General features: G+C 44.3%; 1 protein-coding gene across 1 annotated transcript in view; it reads right to left on the bottom strand.

Annotated features, from left to right (window-relative positions):
* Positions 1-15,970, bottom strand: part of ZFC3H1 (zinc finger C3H1-type containing) — a 715,283-nt gene that overhangs the window by 36,659 nt on the left and 662,654 nt on the right. Inside the window, exons 32-33 of the mRNA XM_069228345.1 lie at positions 1,045-1,146; positions 666-705 (exon numbers count right to left, since the gene is read on the bottom strand). Coding sequence (XP_069084446.1) covers positions 666-705; positions 1,045-1,146 — 142 coding nt within the window. The remainder of the gene's footprint in view (positions 1-665; positions 706-1,044; positions 1,147-15,970) is intronic.

The raw sequence follows: 15,970 nt of genomic DNA on the forward strand, positions 1-15,970 counted from the left end.
TAAAAATCTCCTTCATACTTCTCCACTGCATTCTTATCACCTGGTACTGAAAAGCCATCTACAGTGTGAAAGGCGTGTGTCTTATATCAACAGTGCCTATTAAAGCAATTAAAGAGTGGCACGGATACCATAATCTTAACAATCTGATTTATTTGGAATATTTTCTTTATAGTTTTCCTCTACGTGTAAGTTAGCAGTTAAACATCTGTGCTGAGGTAACCACTGCTCAAACCTAGAGTAACGAGCACAACAAAGTAATTACAATGGATTAATCTTTCTTGGTGGTTAGCCACCGGGTATACATCCCAATGTCAAAGTTGTATATGAGGCCAAAGTATTGATCACCTACTTTGACTTGATGCTTGTTCTCTGATCAAGCCATTTCGGTTTCCAACATTACACAGTTTGCATATAGCCATTAAAGCCACATTGTACTGCAGCCTCAAGCAATTCTAAACTAATTCTGACTGCAGTTGAATACATATTTAAGTGTGTTTTTAAAAATAAACATTACAAGCAGCAATACCTTTGATTCTTTACAAGTCCACAATCATTCTGATTTCATTTTTAACAACCAATAACGATTTTGAAGATCTGTTGTAAGCATATTATTTGCTAACAGGTCCCTAGGCAAACTGAATGGAACCAAAACATAGGTTACCTACCTCTTTTTGACCTTTTAGCAAGCATTCCACAGCAATAGCTCTATACAGAAAGAAAAACAGTGGTGGCATATAAGCAAGGATATTGAAACCTCATGAAAAAAGTTTATCATTTATACACGTTTGGAAATTATTAGCTTTTTAAAGCACACAAGCTTGGGATGATAGAATCACAAAAGGATGAAATAAAATAGGAAAAGTTAACATGAAGTAGAAGAAAAAAACTAACTAGTTAGTTCTTTTTCACAAACAGCCTCTTACTTAAGTCTAGTAAACCTACAATGTCGAGCCCAATAACAATCTGATACCCTTTTATTGTTAATTACCCCATAAAGAAATATGTATTAATCAAGATAACAGGTGTATGATTTTGTTACATTACATTTTCCAGATGGCCATGCACGATGGAATGTTATATGTAAACATCTTTGCTTGCAGGTTCCAGATATGATCACCATTTTCCAAACATTCTTCTTGAAGCATCCTACAAACAACGTTTTAAAAATGAATCTGAATAAAAAATGGATAGTCAACACTACCAGCTCTTTAAAAACAGCCACATTACGTATTTGCAGTTAATATTTTGTTTTTACTTTTCAAACTTTTGCTCAGCAGACACACAAAATGACATCGTGAAAATGGAAGAAACAAATAAATAAAATAACCTGTCCCTAATGACGAAAGAGGTTAAAAAAATAATAAAATAAAAACAAGTAAAGAAATAAGGAAATGTCTTTCCCTAGCTTTCAGACAATTTACAGTACAAGTAGCTAGTGTTTGCAACATAAAGTCTTTCTGTTATTGAGTTAGGACTACTTCGCCATTTAGGGACAGAGCTGCCAGACTGGTTGGGAAGATCCTTATAATATACTGAACCCTTCCTGGTGGCTGGTAAGTGACATCATTGCACACTAGTGGTGTGCTCCAGTCTGACTTCTATGTGAACCTGGAAAGCACACAATACGATGGATGTACAGAACGAAGTACATACATAGCATGCACACTGAGGGAGGCAGGCTCAGTTTATGGTGTACACCTATGATGTGGTACCCTATACAGAGTCCAGTCAGCCCTTAGTGATAGTGTTTAGGTGTCCAGATAGCAAAGGCTCTCTAGGTGTAGCTGTGGTGAGCAGCTAAAGCTTATCCAGGAGGAGTGTAAATTACTTGTAATACCACAGTAGTCAGTCAGTAATGTAACACAAGAAAGAACCGAACCAAGTGTTACAAAAATAAAGTATTCTTTATTACAACACTAAGATTATACTAATGTTGGTATATCTCCACTTGGAAATATCTACAAACAAAATATACACTTGGGAACAAGCAGGAAACACATAGAAATACATGGGACCCTAATGGGGGAGAGCAAACCATTTACTAAGTCAAGGGTATAAGAATGGAGGTGCCCAACCAAGGTAAGTGTGTTAGAATCCCAGTGGCTAGGGAAGTAAGAAATGACCAGTGGTAAGTACCACAAAATCCCACAGGCACCCAGGTGGAGTGTTGTTATCGAGCCGGGTGTCTCTTAAGCCTTCAGCAGAAAAGGAAAGCCAGTCGTAGGAGCCCCCACAAGTGACCCACTGGCAGCAGGCACAGGGAGACACAGTGAGGCCTCAGCTGGAAGCTGAACTTGGAGTTGCAGGGTGCTGGAGGCTGGGGCTTCTTGGAACCTGAAGGTCTCCCGGAGGAAGAGTCAACAAGTCAGAAGACAAGTTGGATGCTGAGAGGTCCACAGAACTACCACCTGTCTTAAGGTGTTTGTGGATGCAGGGGTGTGACTCCTTCTCTCCAAAGGAAATTCCTTCTTGTTTCTTGGATGCAAACCGATTCCTTGTGACACTGAAGGATGCACAGCCACAGATGTTGCAGAAATCTTGCAGGAGCTGGAGAAACAATGTTGCAGTGGGAGCCCTCCTAACTGGATACAGTTGTGTTTCAGTTTCAAAAACAGACCAGCAGTGGCTCCGGAGGCCAGGAGCAGAAGATGTATCGCAGAGAGTTTCTTGAAGAGACTTGATCAGCTAATCTGAGGGCCAAGCACCGGGAGAGCCCTTAAGTAACCCTAAAAGTGGGTTGGTCACCATCTGCAGTGACCCACCTATCAGAGGGGGTCAGGGACGTCATCTACCTGGCCTAACCAGTAAGATGCTCCCAGGGCCCTCTGCACATCTTGTTTCCAAGACAGCAAAAATCAATCTGCCACCTGGCGGAGCTCTGTGTACCTCACTAGGGGAGGAGCTGGATAGGGGGGGTGGTCACTCCTGTGACCCTTGTGTGGTTTGGCGCCAGAGCAGAAACCGGGGGTTCCTGCACTGGTGCAAACTGATTTCTGCAAAAACACCACCAAATGTGCCCTTCAAAACAGGCTGGTGGTGCTGGGTGGCCACCCCAGCCAAGAGACACCTATTTCTAAAATAGAGAAGGTCACACCTCCCTCTTACAGGAAACCTTTTGCTCTGCCTTTCCCTGCTAACGTTAGGCTCAGCAGCAGGAGGGCAGAACAGTGCCTGGGGGTTTGCAGCAGCGTGGGCTGGCAGCCACCCTAGGGCTGCACAGGTAGAACTAGGGGATCCTCCAAGGAACCCCAAAGGTGCATGCTATCATGCAACTAACCCTGGAATGGGTGTAGTTGCATAATTCCAACAAGTTTGATACCATACATGCCTAGGTTCAGAGAATCCATTACGTAGTTGAACTACTCATGTTGACCAGTATCTACTACATACCTTTAGATGGCTTCCCCGCACTTACAAAGCCCAGGGAATGGAGTCTAGGGTTTGCAGGGGTACTTTTGTTCATGCTGAGGTGCCCTCACACTTAGGACCATGCAACGTGCCCTTAGCTGACTGGCCTATCATAGGGGTGACAGTGTTCAAGTGAAGTGATCGCACTATAAGGCAATCCTTATAACTAAAATGAAAGATGCATGCACCATTTCACACAAGCAGCAATGGCAGGCCTGCAGACACAGTTTGCATGGGTTCCCACGGGTGGCATAATACATGCTGCAGCCCATGGGAGACTCCTGCTGTACCACTGCCTTGGATACCCAAGTACCATATACGAGGGACTTACATGGGTGCACCAGTATGTTCAGGGCCAGATTTAGTGTGGTGCGAGTGGTACTGCCGTACTGGGTGCTGACCTCAGGGGGGGTTGCTGTGTTTAGCAAAAGCTTATGAAACTTGCAATTTTAAAGCACCTACTGAAAAGTTCCTTGTGCGTCCAGTCTTAAGGAAGCAATTAATATGTCAAGATACCTGTTGTGATTAATGTTCTTGCTAAGGAGAGAGAGAAGTTTTGTCTAGTGGCAGTTCTGATTCTTCATAGCGTAGAGGGTTAATAGGTCTGCTGCAAAGAAGAGAACTATGTTTTATGTGGCTAGCTGAGCGGATTAGTAAAGCCAGCCTTTACAAGCTCTTTAAAACAAATGAATGTATGTGAAAGGGGGGCTATGAAGAGATGAGGGGCACATTTGCTGGGTGTTAGTGAGGGAATCCAGGGTGGTGGTCATGGTGTGGGGAGTTCCTAAAAAAGACTGTCACACAGGGCGCCACCAGACCGGAGTATGCCAATTGAGGGCTGAAATGTTAATGAACAACCAAATTTAGAGGAGAGGTTAGCAGGATCCCAGTGTACTACAGTCTAAACACATTGACAGGCAAAAAAAGGGGGTAACTAAACTAGAAGGATGTTACTTTCATACACACACTCTTCCTAATGGATACTTTAGAACATCATCAGGGACCAGACTGGAAAAATTAAAGAACACTGCTCCCATGTGCAGATATCTGGCGCTATGCAGCTCCACATTGACTTCGGTTAGCCCTGTGGCAATGGAGCTGCACATACACATCAGCTCTGCAAGTAGACATCAATTTCTTGATTCTGTCCACACCTTTGGATGTGAAGCTCAACAATAATCAGAAGAAACAGTGAGCAGATCTCTAGTGTTGGACCTTTTTAAGACAGAAATGATACCATTCACAGAACAGGGAGGAGGGTGGCCACTGAGGAATTTGCAGATAGTGTATCAACCGGAATGAAAATTTCACTTACCCAGTGTACATCTGTTCGTGGCATTGGTCGCTGCAGATTCACATGTTGTGCACAGTCCGCCATCTGGTGTTGGGTCGGAGTGTTACAAGTTGTTTTTCTTCGAAGAAGTCTTTCGAGTCACGAGACCGAGGGACTCCTCCTCTTTGCTTCCATTGCGCATGGGCGTCGGCTCCATCTTAGATTGTTTTCCCCGCAGAGGGTGAGGTAGGAGTTGTGTGTGTTAGTAATAGTGCCCATGCAATGGAATGAATAAGTATGTACAAATTAAGGTTAAGTAATATATATATATACAAATGTACAAATGTTGAAGATAACTTCCAACGGCTACAGGCTCCCGGGGAGGCGGGTGGGCACATGTGAATCTGCAGCGACCAATGCCACGAACAGATGTACACTGGGTAAGTGACATTTTCAGTTCGATGGCATCTGTTGCTGCAGATACACATGTTGTGCATAGACTAGTAAGCAGTTATCTCCCCAAAAGCGGTGGCTCAGCCTGTAGGAGTGGAAGAAGTCTGAAACAAAGTTCTCAGTACGGCTTGACCTACTGTGGCTTGTTGTGCGGATAGCACGTCTACACAGTAGTGTTTAGTAAATGTGTGAGGCGTGGACCATGTGGCTGCCTTACATATTTCGTGCATTGGAATATTTCCTAGGAATGCCATGGTAGCGCCTTTTTTTCTGGTTGAGTGTGCCCTTGGTGTAATGGGCAGTTGTCTCTTTGCTTTAAGATAGCAGGTTTGGATGCACTTAACTATCCATCTGGCTATACCTTGTTTTGATATTGGGTTTCCTGTATGAGGTTTTTGAAATGCAATAAACAGTTGTTTTGTTTTCCTAACCTCCTTTGTTCTGTCGATGTAGTACATTAGTGCTCTTTTGACATCTAATGTATGTAGTGCCCTTTCAGCTACTGAGTCTGGCTGTGGGAAGAACACCGGTAACTCTACCGTTTGATTTAAGTGGAACAGTGAAATAACCTTTGGTAGGAATTTAGGATTGGTTCTTAGTACAACCTTATTCTTGGGTATTTGGATAAAAGGTTCTTGTATTGTAAACGCCTGAATTTCACTTACTCTTCTTAGAGAAGTGATGGCAATGAGAAATGCAACTTTCCAGGTTAAGAATTGTATTTCGCAAGAATGCATGGGTTCAAAAGGTGGCCCCATGAGTCTTGTCAAGACGATGTTAAGGTTCCATGAAGGAACAGGTGGTGTTCTTGATGGTATTATTCTTCTTAAGCCCTCCATAAATGCTTTAATGACGGGTATCCTAAACAGTGAAGTTGAATGGGTAATCTGCAGGTATGCAGATATTGCTGCAAGGTGTATTTTAATGGAAGAGAAGGCTAGATTTGACTTTTGAAAGTGTAGTAAGTATCCCACTACATCTTTTGGGGATGCGTGTAATGGATGAACTTGATTATTATGGCAGTAGCAAACAAACCTTTTCCATTTGCTTGCATAGCAGTGTCTAGTGGATGGTCTTCTAGCTTGTTTTATGACTTCCATACATTCTTGAGTGAGGTTTAAATGTCCGAATTCTAGGATTTCATGAGCCAGATTGCTAGATTGAGCGATGCTGGGTTTGGATGCCTGATCTGCTGTTTGTGTTGTGTTAACAGATCTGGCTTGTTGGGTAACTTGACGTGTGGTACTACTGACAGGTCTAGTAGTGTTGTGTACCAAGGTTGTCTTGCCCATGTTGGTGCTATTAATATGAGTTTGAGTTTGTTTGACTCAATTTGTTTACTAGATATGGAAGGAGAGGGAGAGGGGGAAAAGCGTATGCAAATTTCCCTGACCAGTTCATCCATAGGGCATTGCCTTGAGACGGTCTGTGTGGGTACCTGGATGCGAAGTTTTGGCATTTTGCGGTCTCTTTTGTTGCAAATAGGTCTATTTGCGGTGAACCCCAAAGTTTGAAGTAAGTGTTTAGGATTTGGGGGTGAATCTCCCATTCGTGGACCTGTTGGTGATCTCGAGAGAGATTGTCTGCTAGTTGATTTTGGATCCCTGGAATAAACTGTGCTATTAGGCGAATGTGGTTGTGAATTGCCCATTGCCATATCTTTTGTGCTAGGAGACATAGCTGTGTCGAGTGTGTTCCCCCTTGCTTGTTTAGGTAATACATTGTTGTCATGTTGTCGGTCTTGACAAGAACGTATTTGTGGGTTATGATGGGTTGAAATGCTTTTAGCGCCAGGAATACTGCTAGTAATTCGAGGTAATTTATATGCAGTTTTGTTTGATGTACGTCCCATTGTCCTTGGATGCTGTGGTGATCGAGGTGTGCTCCCCACCCTGTCATGGAAGCATCCGTTGTTATTACGTATTGTGGCACTGGGTCTTGGAACGGCTGCCCTTTGTTTAAATTTGTACTGTTCCACCATAGAAGCGAGAGGTATGTTTGGCGGTCTATCAACACCAGATCTAGAAGGTGACCCTGTGCATGTGACCATTGTGATGCTAGGCACTGTTGTAAGGGCCTCATGTGCAGTCTTGCGTTTGGGACAATGGCTATGCATGAGGACATCATGCCTAGGAGTTTTAAAACCACTTTTGCCTGTATTTTTAGTGTTGGATACATGGCCTGTATGACCTTGTGAAAATTTTGAACCCTTTGTGGACTCGGAGTGGCTAATCCTTTTGTTGTGTTGATTACCGCTCCTAAGTAGTGCTGTATTTTGCACGGCACAATGTGTGATTTTTTGTAGTTGAGGGAGAACCCGAGTTTGTAGAGGGTTTGTATGACATACTCTGCGTGTTGTGAACACTTTGTTAGCGAGTTGGTCTTGATTAGCCAATCGTCTAGATACGGGAATACGTGTATTTGCTGCCTTCTGATGTGTGCGGCTACTACTGCTATTCATTTGGTAAATACTCTTGGTGCGGTCGTTATACCGAACGGTAAGACTTTGAATTGATAGTGTATTCCCTTGAATACAAACCTTAGGTATTTCCTGTGCGAAGGGTGTATCGGTATGTGGAAATACGCGTCTGAGATCTAAGGTTGTCATGTAATCTTGTTGCTTTAGCAGTGGTAACACACCTCCTGTAGCGTGACCATGTGAAAGTGGTCTGATTTGATGTAGGTGTTTAGTATTCTGAGATCTAAGATTGGCCTCAGTGTTTTGTCCTTTTTGGGTATTAGAAAGTACAGTGAATAGACTCCTGTGTTTATTTCTGTACATGGTACCAGTTCTATTGCTTCTTTTTGCAGTAGTGCTTGAACTTCTATTTCTAGGAGGTCTAAATGCTGTTTTGACATTTTTTGTGTTTTTGGTGGGATATTTGGAGGGATCTGTAGAAATTCTACGCAATAACCATGTTGGATAATTGCTAAGACCCAAGTGTCTGTTGTTATATCCACCCACGATTGATAAAACTGACTTAGTCTTCCCCCCACTGGTGTTATGTGGAGGGGTTGAGTGACTTGCAAGTCACTGTTTGGTTGTTGGGGTTTTGGGGCTATGAAATTTTCCCCGGTTTCTCGGGAATTGTCCCCCTCTGTACTGGCCCCGAAAACCTCCCCTTTGGTACTGTCCTTGGTAGGTAGACGGTGTTGATTGTGAGGTGCTGGGTTGTGTGGCCTGACCCCGAAACCCCTCTGCTTTGCGGGGAGTAGAGCGCGCCCATGGCCTTGGCTGTGTCAGTGTCCTTTTTCAGTTTCTCAATCGCCGTGTCAACCTCTGGTCCGAACAATTGTTGTTCGTTGAACGGCATTATTGAGTACTGCTTGCTGTATTTCTGGTTTAAAGCCAGACGTGCGTAACCATGCGTGCCTTCTGATGGTTACTGCAGTGTTTATTTTCCTTGCAGCTGTGTCCGCTGCATCCATAGAGGAGCGTATTTGGTTATTGGAGATGTTTTGTCCCTCCTCAACCACCTGTTTTGCCCGCTTTTGAAATTCTTTGGGTAGATGCTCGATGAGATGCTGCATCTCGTCCCAATGGGCTCTGTCATAACGCGCTAGGAGCGCCTGAGAGTCTGCGATGCGCCACTGGCTTGCAGATTGTACAGCGACTCTTTTCCCAGCTGCGTCGAATTTTCGGCTTTCCTTATCCGGGGGTGGTGCATCGCCCGATGTGTGTGAATTGGCTCTTTTGCGAGCTGCTCCTACCACGACTGAGTCTGGTGGCAGTTGAGAGGTGATAAAAGCAGGGTCTGTGGGAGGTGCTTTATATTTTTTCTCTACCCTCGGAGTGATTGCTCTACTCTTGACAGGGTCTTTGAAGATTTGCTTCGTGTGCCTTAGCATTCCTGGAAGCATAGGCAGGCTTTGGTAGTTGCTATGGGTGGAGGAGAGGGTGTTAAAAAGGAAGTCATCCTCGACAGGTTCTGTGTGTAACGACACGTTGTGGAATTCTGCTGCCCTAGCTACCACCTGCGCATACGCTGTGCCGTCCTCAGGTGGTGACGGCTTGGTAGAGTATGACTCTAGACTATTGTCTGACACTGGGGCGTCGTATAGGTCCCAAGCATCTTGATCATCTTGGCTCATGGTGGTGTGAGCCGGTGAATGTGACGGAGTTTGTGCCGGTGATATCTGAGTTACAGGTGGAGGAGAGGGTGGCGGAGTTGCTTTCTTTGCCACCTTTGCTTGTGGTGATAGTTGTTCAGTTTGGAACTCTAGTCTCCTTTTTCTCCTGATTGGTGGAAGAGTACTAATCTTCCCTGTTCCACTCTGGATGAAGATCCTCTTTTGTGTATGGTCTACATCAGTAGTCTGTAACTCCTCTTCAAACCTGTGTTTACGCATTTGAGAGGACAATGATTGTTCCTCTGAATATGAGCCGGTAGTGGGTTCGGTTGCTGGTTGTTTTGGCACCAAAACTGTCTTTTTTTGTTTTCGGCTCCGAGGCGAATCTCTTCTTTTTCGGAGTCGAGCCTTCTCGGCGTCGATCATCCTCGGTGCCGCTGTCTCTGCGTCGAGCAGCGCCGGCTCCGCTTTCTCGGCGTCGATCTTTTTCGGCAACCCTTTCTCAGTCCCGAGAATGTTGCGTGCCTGTGTCTCGACCCGAGTCGGACGTTCTGGGCACCAGTTCGGCCTTTTTCGGTGCCGATGGACGGTCACCTTTATGGGTTGAGCCATGGCCTGTCGGCAGTGGCGTCCCCTGGGCCTTGTCTGTTTTCTTGTGCTGTGTGCTTTTCGACGTCTTACTTACAGTTTCATCGACGTCAAATTCATCCGAGTCCGATTCATGGATGGAGAAGGCTTCCTCCTCTTCTCCTTGTTCCTCGAACTCTCGGTGTTCTGTCGGCGTGGACGCCATCTGTAATCTTCTGGCTCGACGGTCACGGAGCGTTTTTCGGGACCGGAACGCACGACAGGCCTCAAGTTTCTTCTTTGTGCTCGGGTGACAGGCACAAGTTACAGACCAAATGTTGGTCCGTATATGGATATTTATTGTGGCATTTAGGACAGAATCGGAACGGGGTCCGTTCCATCGGTGTCGATGTTACACGCGGTCGGGCCGACCAGGCCCCGACGGGGGATCGAAATTACCCCAAAGGGCTACCGGAGCTCTTCACGATTCGGTGTCGATTCTAACTATCCCGATCGAAACAATACCGACGTAGTTTTCCGAAGTTTTGACTATCTTTCCGTCCCGAAACCCGGAGCGAAAAGGAACACGTCCGAACCCGAGGGCGGAAAAAAAACAATCTAAGATGGAGCCGACGCCCATGCGCAATGGAAGCAAAGAGGAGGAGTCCCTCGGTCTCGTGACTCGAAAGACTTCTTCGAGGAAAAACAACTTGTAACACTCCGACCCAACACCAGATGGCGGACTGTGCACAACATGTGTATCTGCAGCAACAGATGCCATCGAACACAGCATTACCAAAGGTAAGTAACTTGTTCTTCTAATGGATACTTGTAACATCAGATTACTCACCTTTAAAAACAAACCCAAATATTACCCCCAAAGGTGATGGGTATGGGGAATGGCTCAGGCCTATATGTAGTGCACACGTTTAATGACGTCCACACACTCACAAATTCGTAGGAAATGGCACTAAACTATATGGGGGCAACTTCGCTAGTGCAAGTGTGCCCTCACACTTAGTAACTTTGCACCTAACCTTCAGTAAGTAAAGGTTAGACATATAGGTGACTTATAAGTTACTTAAGTGCAGTGAAAATGGCTGTGAAATAATGTGGGCGTTATATCACGCAGGCTGCAGTGGCAATCCTGTGAAAGGGTTTGTCTGAGCTCCTTATAGGTGGCAAAAGAAATGCTGCAGCCCATATGGATCTCCTGGAACCCCAATGCCCTGGGTACCTAGGTACCATATACTAGTGTAGTATAGCCATTTTTAATATAGCTTCATGCGCGTTAGCTTAACATAGTAGGCCTCTGTGCACTTTGCCCTAGATACATTTAATTCAGCCTCGCACTGTTATTTTACAATAACCAGTTTTACGGTCTTGTTTTAATTTCCTTATATCACACTGTTTAGCTTAGTTCAGCACTGTGTTCCCAAACAATGCATTCTTGTTCACTCTGTGCTTCAGTCAAGGCTACAGTCTGGTACATTGCCAGTAAACGTGGTAGAAGTTTAGTCTCTAGTGTTCGTAGAAAATACACATCCTTATGTAGGGACATTTTCTTAGAACATCTGCGTGTTAGTTATAAAAACACTTTCTAGTCCTAGTAGGGAGATTCCGACCAGGAATCTACAACTAGATGCTGACTGCCCCGTTGCAGATGCTGATGCAGAATACAGGCCTTTGCTGAGGTACGAGGGTTGATGTCCTCCCGGGGGAACCTGAAAGGCAGGCTTAGAGCTTTACATGCTGTGCTCAGAACATAACTTAGAGAGAACATAATCTAGTGGCACTATGATAGCTTTATTCTTGTGCTTCACTCTCATTGTTACTATTTTAATCCTACTGTGTTGTGTAGTTCTGGTTATTGCAGCTCACGCTGTGCTATCTAAAATGCAGTTGTTTTATTAAACCAATCTTTAAAACTTAAACTGCCTTTGTCATTTATATGTGAGACCGCACCGTGTATGAGAGAACTGGTTGTGACCTGAGTGACCACGACTTCCCTGGGAAGTACTAAGATGTCATGCGCTCGGCTGCCCAATCGTCTCTTCCCTTTGGGAGAGATGAGGCACTGCTAGTTAGCCGGAGCAAAGCCCGGATTTAGAGCGACAAGGGTCCTTCACCGTGGGTCAAACTTAGTCCCCCCACACTGTGAACGATCTTGCCGCTCAAAATCCAGTAGTCTCATTAGAATAATGAGCATACGCAACATGGCGCCGCCAACGTTTGGTCAGGCTCTAATTTTCGGGTCCACCGGTATATCTCGGTCTCATATAATATAATGATACCTCCGTTCCGTATACGGAGACGTCCGTGGTACTGAGGATTTCCACCACCGCCGTATAGGTAACCCTATTTACAGCGGGTGGTTGTTCAAGCTTGAACCTTAAAAGGAAAAAACCCAATTTGGTGTGCCTTCTCTGAATTCTTGGTACTTTTATAATGGCGAATCCCCAGGTTGGGCAAATAGCTCTTAACATGAGACAACCGCTCACAGCACATTTGCTAGCACACGGCCTTACGGACCAGGGTGGTCCAGTCACGTTTGTGGTGGACACCCACGCAGCCTATAGAACAGAACTTTTTTTACTCTTGGGTCACATTTCCAGCAGTTGAACACAAATACATTTCATACCTATACAGTTGCAAACGCGCCTGGACAGTACAGGGCGTATGCATATTTAGAGATCCCTTATCAAGAACATAATTGGCTTGATGGCGCCCTACACCGTACGATATTACCAGTAAGGTTAGGTCCACTAAGTAATGATGGTCCTACCTGGCCTTTATTGGCCACATGTACACCACATCCTGAGGCTGCAAATATGGCAGTGGCTGAGGTTCGACGCTTATATACTGACTTAACAGCGATATATAGACGATTAGTACAATTTGTGATGCAGACACTGAATACAAACCCAGCTCGTGCTGCTCCAGCACAACCACATGCAGTAACACCAGGTATAAATCCGGTGACTACACTATTATGGGTAAAGTCCCAGCAAAACGGGAGGAGACTATTTTGGCTGGCACAAAAACTTAATACGCTGGAGGCGGTATTTTCCCATATGGGACCTCAGGACAAACAGAATACTAACTATGTGTTTACCCTTTGGGATGGAACATTGTAATACACGGGGCACGGTGTTTGCCGCGCTCTATACAACGGCACACGGTACACCGACACTAGCCAACCTACCGGAAGTGCTTAAACAAATTCAAGATGAATACGGGGCTGCCCCGGCCTTAGATTTAGGAATGCAACTGATGGGCAATTTTGCCACGGTTTCTTCAATAATCCTAAGCAATCTTAAAGGGGAAGATGGTACTTTCCTACTGTCTGTGAATGGACTCAAACCAAAAAGCCCTGCAGGAACAATCAGGCAAAATGCCATTCTCGGCATACATGACTATCTAGACAATAGTGCTCTGTTAACGCTTGCAGTGATGCTAACGTAGCTGTCTGACAGCTGTCCAGAACAGGCATTCTTCGTACCAGTGCAGTGTGACTGGATTGGCTCTGGTAGAATAAGCACACAGCACTCCAGAGGCTGCTTTTTGGCCAATGTGTGGCAGATTTAATGCAAAGCACGATCCAGCTTGAGATAGTATATACAGAGCCAACTTCCTACAAGGACTATCTCAAAGTGAGAGATAGTGTGCACAGAGTCCAAGGGTTCCCCCTGGAGGTAAGAGTGGCAAAACTAGATAATTCTAATGCTCTATTTTGTGGTAGTGTGGTCGAGCAGTAGGCCTATCAGAGGATAGTGTTAAGCATTTGTTGTACACACACAGGCAATAAATGAGGAACACACACTCCGACTTACTCCAGGCCAATAGTTTTTATATAGAAAATGAAAATGTCACTTACCCAGTGTACATCTGTTCGTGGCATTAGTCGCTGCAGATTCACATGTTGAGCACAGTCCGCTGCCTGGTGTTGGGCTCGGAGTATTACAAGTTGTTTTTCTTCGAAGAAGTCTTTTTTGGTCACGGGACCGAAGGACTCCTCCCTCTTCGGCTCCATTGCGCATGGGCGTCGACTCCATCTTAGATTGTTTTCCCCGCAGAGGGTGAGGCTGGAGTTGTTTGCTATAAATAGTGCCCATGCAATGGAGTGAATACGTATGTACATAAAAAGTTTATAATAATTATTTACAAATGTACAAATGTTTAAGATTTAAGATTTACTTCTAAACGGCTACAGGCTTCCCGGGGAGGCGGGAGGGCACATGTGAATCTGCAGCGACTAATGCCACGAACAGATGTACACTGGGTAAGTGACATTTTCAGTTTGATGGCATATGTTGCTGCAGATACACATGTTGAGCATAGACTATAAAGCAGTTACCTCCCCTAAAAGCGGTGGTTTAGCCTGTAGGAGTTGAAGTAGTTTGGAATAATGTTCTTAGTACAGCTTGGCCCACTGTAGCTTGTTGTGCATTTAGTACATCTACACAGTAGTGTTTAGTAAATGTATGAGGCGTAGACCAGGTTGCAGCCTTACATATTTCGCTCATAGGAATGTTTCCTAGAAAGGCCATTGTAGCACCTTTCTTTCTGGTTGAGTGTGCCTTTGGTGTAATAGGCAATTCTCTCTTGGCTTTAAGATAGCATGTTTGAATACATCCGACTATCCATCTAGCAATGCCTTGTTTAGAGATTGGATTTCCTATGTGTGGTTTTTGAAAAGCTATGAACAGTTGTTTTGTTTTCCTGATTAACTTTGTTCTGTCAATGTAGTACATTAGTGCTCTTTTGATGTCTAATGTATGTAGTGCCCTTTCAGCCACGGAATCTGGCTGTGGGAAGAACACTGGTAATTCTACTGTTTGATTTAAATGGAATGGTGAGATTACTTTTGGTATAAATTTTGGATTTGTTCTTAGAACTATTTTATTTTTGTGTATTTGAATAAATGGTTCTTGTATGGTAAATGCCTGTATTTCACTTACTCTTCTGAGGGATGTGATTGCAATGAGAAATGCGACTTTCCACGTTAAATATTGCATTTCACAGGAATGCATGGGTTCAAAAGGTGGACCCATGAGTCTTGTTAAGACGATGTTAAGGTTCCATGAAGGAACTGGTGGTGTTCTTGGTGGTATAATTCTTTTTAGCCCTTCCATGAATGCTTTAATAACTGGTATTCTAAATAGAGACGATGAATGAGTAGTTTGTAGGTAAGCAGATATTGCTGCGAGGTGTATTTTTATAGATGAAAAAGCGAGGGTTGCTTTTTGCAAATGTAGTAAGTATCCCACTATGTACTTTGTAGAGGCATGCAATGGTTGGATTTGATTGGTATGGCAGTAGCAAACAAATCTTTTCCACTTAGATGCATAGCAGTGTCTAGTGGAAGCTTTTCTAGCTTGTTTTATCACCTCCATACATTCTTGTGTGAGGTCTAAGTGTCCGAATTCTAGGATTTCAGGAGCCAAATTGCTAGATTCAATGATGCTGGGTTTGGATGCCTGATCTGTTTGTGTTGTGTTAACAGATCTGGTCTGTTGGGTAGTTTGACATGCGGTACTAGTGAAAGGTCTAGTAGAGTTGTATACCAAGGTTGTCTTGCCCATGTGGGTGCTATCAGTATGAGTTGGTTTTGACTGAATTTGTTTACTAGATATGGAAGGAGAGGGAGAGGGGGAAAAGCGTATGCAAATATCCCTGACCAACTCATCCATAGAGCATTGCCTTGTGATTCGCGGTGTGGGTACCTGGATGCGAAGTTTTGGCATTTTGCGTTTTCTTTTGTTGCGAACAAATCTATCTGGGGTGTTCCCCAAATTTGAAAGTAATTGTTCAGAACTTGGGGGTGAATTTCCCATTCGTGGACTTGTCGGTGATCTCGCGAAAGGTTGTCTGCTAGTTGGTTTTGGATCCCTGGAATAAATTGTGCTATTAGGCGAATGTGGTTGTGAATCGCCCACTGCCATATTTTTTGTGTTAGGAGACACAATTGTGTTGAGTGTGTTCCTCCTTGTTTGTTTAAATAATACATTGTTGTCATGTTGTCTGTTTTGACAAGAATGTATTTGTGTGTTATTATGGGTTGAAAGGCTTTTAACGCTAGAAATACTGCTAACAGTTCTAGGTAATTTATATGAAATTTTGTTTGGTGTACGTCCCATTGTCCTTGAATGCTGTGGTGATTGAGGTGTGCTCCCCACCCTGTCATGGAAGCATCTG

Source organism: Pleurodeles waltl, chromosome 4_1, assembly GCF_031143425.1.
Source record: "Pleurodeles waltl isolate 20211129_DDA chromosome 4_1, aPleWal1.hap1.20221129, whole genome shotgun sequence".
Classification (NCBI taxonomy): Eukaryota; Metazoa; Chordata; class Amphibia; order Caudata; family Salamandridae; genus Pleurodeles; species Pleurodeles waltl.